This window comes from Plectrocnemia conspersa, unplaced genomic scaffold (genome assembly GCF_051122295.1).
Source record: "Plectrocnemia conspersa isolate PC_06_02 unplaced genomic scaffold, ASM5112229v1 ptg000011l, whole genome shotgun sequence".
In the NCBI taxonomy this organism is placed as follows: domain Eukaryota; kingdom Metazoa; phylum Arthropoda; class Insecta; order Trichoptera; family Polycentropodidae; genus Plectrocnemia; species Plectrocnemia conspersa.
This window is the reverse complement of record NW_028277175.1, coordinates 20,252,038-20,261,346: the sequence shown is the minus strand read 5'-3', so window position 1 is coordinate 20,261,346 and position 9,309 is coordinate 20,252,038. Positions and strand designations below refer to the sequence as shown.

Below are 9,309 nucleotides of genomic sequence, written 5' to 3'. Positions count from 1 at the left end.
GGGCCGGCCCTGCATCGCAGGTGGAAACAAGGACAACACAGTCGTCTTTTCACTTCTATATATTATTCAATCAGCTTCGACAGTAATATGTATATGACTAGATAAAATTTGGACATCCTGGCGATCGCTTTTTATGATTTTTAAACCAATTTAAAACTAGATGCTCAGAAAACAGTTTATGTTATATTAAAATCGCTCCAGGTATAGTTGCACTATAATATAGTAATATGAAGGTACGTACGGTGAGATACATAATATATATTAATGATACAATAATTATTCTAGAAAAATGTAAAATATAGGTTTGCTATGTATTTTAATACATAAAATACGAATTATGTATAATAGAGATGGTTAAAGAATAATGTACCTAAAATAAATAAGAATAAAACTACATAAATGATTATTAGTTATAAAGATATGTTAAATAACTATAAAATATTTATGAGTAATTGTAGATAAAAAAAATTAAAGAAAATTGTTATTACATAATCAAAAAATAGTAGAAAAGTAGGTATATTATCTTAAAAGAAATATGTTAAAGGTTAAATACAAAAATATTATTATTGTGAAAGTATGATTTAATGGTTGGATGTTTGAGAAATATTGAAAATTCATTTTCCAGTATTAATGTATTAATTAGAATTTAATAAGAAATAAATATGTTCATGGATTTAATACTAGAAATATACAAATATATAAAGGCAAAATAAATTAATTCCTAAATGCTACCAAAATGGAAAAACAGACATGTAACAAATTCTCTAATATATATTTGTTAAATTCCTCTTATCTATATTTATGTATGGAACCTGGACAGTGCAAAAGATTATTTTTATAATTTATTAACTTCAGAAGACATTTGCGATCTTACTTCGAAATGAGTAACAAAAGTTTCAAGGAGACAAATAATTTTCATCATTGGATTATATCTTAACAGCTTTCCATTAGACTAAAATCCTAATGGAAGAGAAGTTAATAACATGATCATCATTGTAGACATGTTCAGCCAGAGCTGATTTTTCATCGCATGTTTTTGTGCTATGTGTCTGTATATGTATATGATAAATAATACATGATTTTTCGCATTGTGTAGTAAATCGAACAAGTCGAGAAAACAAACAATTTTTCAATTTGAATGGGAATGGTTTTGATTTCCTAAGACTTCGGATTCTTTTGGAAACTGGACATTTTACTTCTACTTTTTAACTCTTCTCTTATATGTCCTCTTTATCAACAATTCTAAGCTCTTGATTTTTTTTGTATAAAATAGAAACTATAATACTTTTGGATGTTCAGTTTCGAGAACTACTTGTTACTCCACAACCCTGGTCGAGACTTGGCATTCTCCAAGAATTTCTTCCACTTCTCCTTAGAATTAATATGTGATTTGATATGTTGTTTCAGATGATTTTTAGTTTTGTACGTTTTTTCGCATGAGTCACATTCAAATTTCCGAATATCAGTATGGAGTTTCATATGTTTTTGAAGACAATTTTTTCTTTTCAGTGATTTTCCACATATGTTACATGAAAAATTTCGAGAATCACTATGACTAACCATATGTCTTATATTGTCAATTCTAGTTTTTAATTCTTTTCCACATTTGATACAATTGAATTCACAAGTATCATTATGACTATTCATATGATATAAAAGGCTTTTTCTTGTTTTATATGTTTTTCCGCATTTAGTACATATAAATTCACGAACATCACTATGACTAGACATATGACAGTCAAGGTTACCTTTATTTTTGAATACTTTACCGCATTGAATACAATCGAAATCTCGAGGAAAACTATGCAATTTTGTATGTACAACGAGTTCATCATTAGTTTTGAATGTTTTCAGACATATGCTACATTCAAATTCACAAGTAATTACATGAGTACTCATATCGCGTGATAGATTATTTCCAGTCTTGGATGCTTTCTCAGATAGATTTTGATGCGATTTTGTATGGAGTTTCTCATGACATATAAGGTTCCTTCTTGATTTGAATGTTTTCCTGCATCGACTACATTCAAACTTAGGAGAATCAATAAGTACATTATGAATATCCATATGATTTAAAATATTAAGTTTAGTATTAAATACTTTTTCATAATCGTTACATTCAAATTTTAAATAATTACTATGAACGTTCATATGGCATAAAAGATTAATATTAGTTTTAAATGATTTCCCACATATGTCACATTTAAAATTTAGAGTAACATTATGAGTACGGATATGTTTCAAAATGTCTCGTTTAGTTTTGAATGTTTTTCCACATTCATTACATTCAAATGCACGATTTTCACAATGCCTACTCATATGCTCTGAAAGGGTATGTTTAGTTTTGAATGCTACACCACATACGCCACATACAAATTCACGAGTATCATTATGAACAATCATATGACGAACAAGACGACAGTTATGTTTGAATATTTTATCGCATTGAATACACTTGAAATCTCCAGAATAACTATGCGATTTTGTATGTTGTAAAAGGTTAAATTCAGTTTTGAACGCTTTATCGCATTGAATACACTTGAAACCTTCAGAAAAAATATGCGATTTTGTATGTTGTAAAAGGTTAAATTCAGTTTTGAACGCTTTCTCACATAGATTACATTCAAAACTTCGAGGTTCATTATGAGTGTTCTCATGTATTGCAAGACAATTTTTAGTTTTGAATGCTTTTCCACACGTGGTACATTTAAATTCACAAGTAGTTACATGAAAAATCATATGATTTTTTAGGTTACGGCTAGTATTAAATGCTTTTTCGCATTGGTTGCATTTGAAATCACGAGAATCATTATGAGTTTTCTTATGATATACAAGATTGCTTTTAGATTTAAATGCTTTCTCGCATTCGGTACATTTATAATTACGAGAATCATCATGAAATTTCATATGATAACAAAGGGAATATTTATTAGCGAACACCTTTTCACATTTGCTACATTTAAAAGTACAATCTTCATGAATATTTATATGATTTTTAAGATTAATTTTTAATACTTTTCCACTTTTGTGACATACATATTTTTGAGGATTATTATAATATTTTAAATGAATTAAAAGCTTGCGTTTAGTTTCGAATGTTTTACCGCATAAGTCACATTCAAAATCTGCAGTATCACTATGTGTAAGCATATGAGCTGTAAGATAATGTTTAGCATTAAATTCTTTTCCACAAACATTACATTTAAATTTACAAGTCGTTTTATGAATAGTCAAATGAAATATAAGTTTACTACAAGTATTGAATGCTTTCCCGCACTCGACACATTTAAAATCTTGAGAATTACTATGCGTTTTCATATGTCGTGTGAGATAATATTTAGATCTGTATGCTTTATCACATTTGCTACAAGCATAATTATTAGGATCAGTGTGAATTTTCATATGTGTTATAAGATATTGTTTAATTTTGAATTCTTTTCCACATATAGTACATTCAAATTTTTCTTGTAAATTAGGATGCCCTTTTAGGTACCACTTTTGAGTTAATGGCGTACTCTGCAAACTTATTTGCCGTTCATCTTCATCTAATTTTTTTTTTGTTTGCTAAAAAATATTTTTTCTTTGAATAAGAAGTAATTTTATTTCAGATTACTTGATTTAAATATTACAAGTACCTTATTGTGAATATTTGGATTTTGTTCAAGTAAAATATTAGCATCGATACTGTTGGCGATTAATATATCTTTCACATCATGGATTTCTGAAATAGATAAACAAGTAATTAAAATCTAACAGCATGTTTCATAAGCAAATGTGCATTAAAATGTGTTTCGAACCTGATTCGAACAACTCGTCATGTTCTTCACCGATGTCATTTTCTATCTTTATTGGTGCATACTTTAAACAAAAGGTTACAGTTATTATCGTTATCGTATAGTTTATTGAATGCAGATTTTTCGATTACCTCAACTATAGGTTCAATGTAATCGACAGTAGCAAATATTTCACCTTCTTCAACCCAAGGATCTAAAATGAAAAAAGTATATTATAATACTTACATACAGATAATGTTTCCGATATTATAAAATATAAACCAGGGCTTCGAACCGGAACTAAACTGAAAACCGAAAATCGGGAAAACCGATATTTTCGTCGGAGCTGAACCGAAAAAAATATCAGTTTATTTCGGTTCGGTCTATGATCAAACACGCAGTTACAAGAAAATGCAAACTGTGCAACATTTGAAATATATTTGGAAGTAATTATAATTTTTAGAGAAATAAATTTTAATCACAAATGAACAAGCACAATCATCTAGTGCAGGGTTTCCAAAACTTTTTCAGCGACGGAACACTTGGCAAATCCGAAAATTTTGGCAGAACACTTAACTTATTTTTTAGGTTGGGTAATTCATAATAGTATAAATAAAAACAAAAAATGTTATTAAAAAAATATCATTTATTTAATAAACATAAAAAAAATACAAATAAATAAAACTTCTAATGGTTCTGATGATTTTGGGTTCATAAATTACAAAAAAGTTTTATATCAGGCACAATATTGGTCAGTTGTATTCTCATATCTGCCGTGGCGTCGAGTCTATTTCTGTATTTTGTTTTTGTTGCAATATATTATATTTAGAAAATCCCATTTCGCATAAATACGTCGTGGAAAATGGAAGTAAACAAACCAGAACTTGTTTTGACACATTGGGGAACTCTTCAGTCAGACTCACCCAGAAATCATTTAATGGCTGATCTTTATATTTTTGTTTTAATTCAGTCATTAATTAAATCAATTAAATTCTCATAATCCCTTGCGCTTAAGCCCACTGGTATAACTGTCACGGAAAATGGATTCCGTACCCAGGAATCGTCCTTACTAGTTTCCGGAAAATATTCCGAAAGAGTAGTTTTCAAGTTATATAGGTGTTCTAAAAATACTTGTGAAACTTTTTTATCAACTTGAAAATTCAATTCATTTAAACATTCATCCAAGACAGTAAAACAATCAAAATTTTTAGATTCAACTGACAAAATCCAAAATTGTATTTTTTTATCAAAAGATTTAATTTTATCTCTCATATTAAAAATTGTAATACTTTTTCCTTGTAATTATAAGTTAACATCATTGCACTTTGTAAAAATATCCGCCAGATATGCAAGATGTATCAACCAGGAAGGATTTGTTAAGAATTTGATAAAATTTCACGGCTTCATCCATAACATTTTTTAAATTTGTGGAAATTTTTTTAGTCAACAGTACATGCCAATGCAAAATACAGTGACTGCTAGTAGCTCTTGTAGCTACTTTCAGGATACGTGATACAACACCTTTCATTTTTCCTACCATTGCACGAGCACCATCTGTATAAATATCAATACACTTTTCTCAGCCTATCTCTTGTTTTGTAATATAATCATTAATATATCTTCACCTGTAGTTTTTCCATGTAGATATGCACACGTGAGTAAATCTTCTTCAATACTTTTATCATATGTGTAACGAACAAATACCATACAAAGACATCTGTAGATTTATCCATTTGCAATGCATATTCACTGCAAAGTCCACGTCGACGAATTAACTCTTTCTCTATGCTAGTAGAAATTTCTTTAATGCATCGTGAAACAGTATTATTTGATTATTGTATTGCATCATTTTTTTCAGTAGCCTGCTCATTAAGAACACATGACACCATGTCTTTCTCACATGGCTTAATGAGTGTCTCTCCAACTGTATGAGCTTCACCATCAAGTGCAATACGATAACTCACGCGAAAAGAAGCTTCTGTTGCATTTTCATTTTCGGTTTTAGCCATATTGTAATCATTTGAAATTTGGACTTTTCTAATGAGTCACGTTGTCTCTTAAAAAATTGCATGTCTTTTCCTTTGTAATCAGAGTGTGTCGTTTCGAAGTGTCTGCGAAGTTTAGCTGGAGCCAAAGAACTGTTAGCGAGTATTTTTTGACACAAAACACACATTGCAGCATGAGCATCTGAATTGCCAATATATGTAAATCCAAAATTTAAATAACTTTCATCGTACTTCCGTTTTGGTCTGTTCATAGATGACAATTGTTCCTTAATATTCGATTTTGAAGAAATCACAGTTTTTGGATTATTTTCTTCTTCGATGTAGACGTATTAGTAGAAGTAATTGGCCTTTCTTTCGTCAAATTTCCTGTTTTCAACCAAAGATCTGTGGGTAGTTTTTTGAGTAATATGTAAATTTTTATTTTGTAATACACCGAGTCACACAGAAAGCGAACGCGAACGTTCTGAGTCGTTTTCGCGGCGAACCTAACGCCATGACAAACCCAAGGCGAAGCGAAACGCGAAAGCAAAGCGAAGCGTGAGCGCGATAGTAGTATTATATGACTTTGTATGGACGACGACAGACAGACAGCAAAAGCGAGACGCAAAACGTGCCGGTTGTGATTGTTTACAAACTATTCATTAGATTTACAAAAGTAAGTGTAAAATCGGCCTTCACGAGATTCAATTATAGAGCCTATGATACTCTCCATAGTCTTCCCGGGTTTTATTTATGTCGTGTCAATCAAAAGTAAAATATCGTCATATGAATCTGTTTCATTCAATATTTTGAAAATTAATTTAGCGTATACTTTGGCGTCAGTTATCTTTCTCCACACGACTAGCTATGTGGCGTCTCCGTATCCCTCGTCCTACAGTTCTCTGTCGCCTTGGTTCGCTTTCACCACCCTTTCACCACGCCTTCGCTTCGCTCTCTGTTTGACAAAGCCTTTACCGAAAACCGAAAACGGTAAAAACCGATATTTATTCTGAAACGAAAACCAAAACTGAACCGATATATGTATATATTTTTTTAATTGAACGGGAACGAAAAAAGCTTCGATAGCCTGATATAAAGTACATTCGTATTTAGAAATATCACGATTTATGATCGTAATAGCAACGATTATTTGTTATTGTACATTATACCTGGTTTTATTTCTGACAAGAATGACATTTTGATTAATCAAAATCAGCACATCGACAAGTTCATGTCTAATAAATTTGACATTTTTGTTCCAAACATTTTATTGGCCATAAGCGAATATATAAATGCATTTTAAAAATAATATAAATAACATGTATTGCATACGTTTAAAATACAACGGAATGTTTTTAATAAATTATCAGTTATAAAAATCGACAATTATCATTTGTAACAAAATACTACGAAAATATTTATTATTAACCTTTATGCCGTGATGATGTTTTGTTTGTGTTACTCCAGTGTGACGGGTATTCTCTCGACTTCACAATATTAAATGCTAATTACAATTAAAATACACAATTTCACTGTTTAATCTTTCAATACATAACAAAACACAAAAATACAATTTTAAGTTTTATTTATTTTGATAATTAAGAATTGGTAAAAGGAGAGCAATCCGCCAGAAATATTAGGGAAAATGTGTTTAACCACTTCATCCTCGGGTTTATTTTAAAAAAATGGTCAAAAATAATCACCTTTTTTTATTGCGATTTATGATGTGATGTGTTATGAGAATGATGAAAAAAAATCAGTTTAAAATTATTTATTCATAATTATTATTATTATTACACTTTTAAAAATTTTTTTTTTAAATTAATAAAAATTTTAAGTTGCCTCCTTTGCTGTTTCTTTTCATCCAAACTCTAAACATTACATAGAAATACATATATATGTATGTGTGTATGTTACGTAATGTTTGTTGTCAAATAAAAAAAAAAATACCTTATAATACAGTATGGTGATTTTTGAAACAATGTGTAACGCATAAAGCAACCATGCATTCTGGACAATGGAATTGCGCGTCTCTTCTCATTTTTTCCCCATTCGCGTCAAACAAACTAAATTTTGGTTCTGATTTTTGTGGATTTTACACGAATATATTTTACCATCTGGTTATAATACGCAGTTCTGAATGAATAGATCTTCTGAGAAAATATTTGAAACTTATGGTTTCTGTTTTGTTACCTAATTTATGATGACATCCAGAAATAAAGTAAATATATTCGAATTGTCTGATAATTTCCGCATTCCATGGAAGTGGGTGAAATGAAAGCAATCTAAATGAAAGCAACCTGATCGTGTAAAATAAATACTAGCATCATAAAGTGTCAGTTTTTTTATTTGATTTATGAGGGGTAAATGTCTTCAATATAAATGCACATGTGAGAGAATGCATAGATAGAAACGTGTAAAAAAATACTAGCATCGTAAAGCAGGGGTAGCCAACACAAATGATCTTGCTACCACTTTGGAAATGCATCATAACGGAAATGCGAGCCACATATAAAATTATATATCCCCATATTAGATTTTGATACACTATAGACATTTTTTGGAGTGAAAAATTAAAACGTAATGAGTTATTATTATTGTGTTTAGTATTATTCTTACATGTAAACATAGATAATATAATAATAATGATACTAAACGTTAATTGTAAAAAAATATATAATACTAAAAATGAAATATAAAAAATATATAAATAAAAATGTTCAAAGCAAGCCGCGGGTTGGCCACCCCTGTCGTAAAGTGTCATTTTTTAAATTTAATTTATGAGGATCAAATGTCTTCGATACAAACGCACATATGAGAGAATGCGTAGTAACGCAAGGTATTATGCAGAACGATTTTTTTTTAATATAGAGTTCACACGCGCCCGTGCGTGTATGCGTCTAACGCCAAAAACATTTTGAACGCGCCCGTGCGTGTAAAAGGGTGAAGTGGTTAATGCAAGTGATTGAGATAGATTTTTTTTTCAAAACAGTAAATATAAACTTATTAAAAATCGTACACTTCCTATGCGACTTAGACTAAAATAGCTTATTAGTTTTTTTTAAATGTTTGTAATATTCTTTTAATTATACAAATGAAGAGAAAAGAATGAGTGAAATTTGAAAATAAACAGTGAAATAAAACAATCAGAGCCTTATATAATCCTTTAAAGAAAAAGTTAGCTATCGATAAAATAATCACACATTTAATTACTGCAAAACCTGAACTCGCTAAATACTTTTTATAAATTAATGAAAGTTTTCAGGTCGTCCATATATAATAAAGTGGTACCTCGGTTTTCGTCGATAATCCGTCCGAAAACAATCGTTGAAATCCGAAACCGACGAAAACCGAGACAATTATTTTTAGTAGGGATACGCATGCTAGTTAGTTCTTAGGTCTGAATCCAAAAACACATGTACTTGTGTAAAAACTATATTGAGCTCGACGTGGTCCGATCGCTTCGTAACGACGATCGGAGCCGACTGCTGTCAAATTCGGGGGCATTCCCGAATGCTATATGACAGCGTTCGCGAACGCATACAATAGGT

General features: G+C 30.2%; 1 protein-coding gene across 1 annotated transcript; it reads right to left on the bottom strand.

The window, feature by feature from the left end:
* Nucleotides 1-613: 613 nt before the first annotated feature.
* On the bottom strand, nucleotides 614-7,062 carry LOC148229886 (uncharacterized). Its single transcript, XM_088196658.1, has 5 exons — nucleotides 6,928-7,062; nucleotides 3,926-3,987; nucleotides 3,798-3,858; nucleotides 3,636-3,721; nucleotides 614-3,564 (listed from the first exon to the last, which is right to left on the bottom strand). Exons 1-5 carry the CDS (start codon nucleotides 6,953-6,955, stop codon nucleotides 1,309-1,311), a joined length of 2,493 nt encoding a protein of 830 aa, XP_088052784.1. The 5' UTR covers nucleotides 6,956-7,062; the 3' UTR covers nucleotides 614-1,308.
* Nucleotides 7,063-9,309: the final 2,247 nt, after the last annotated feature.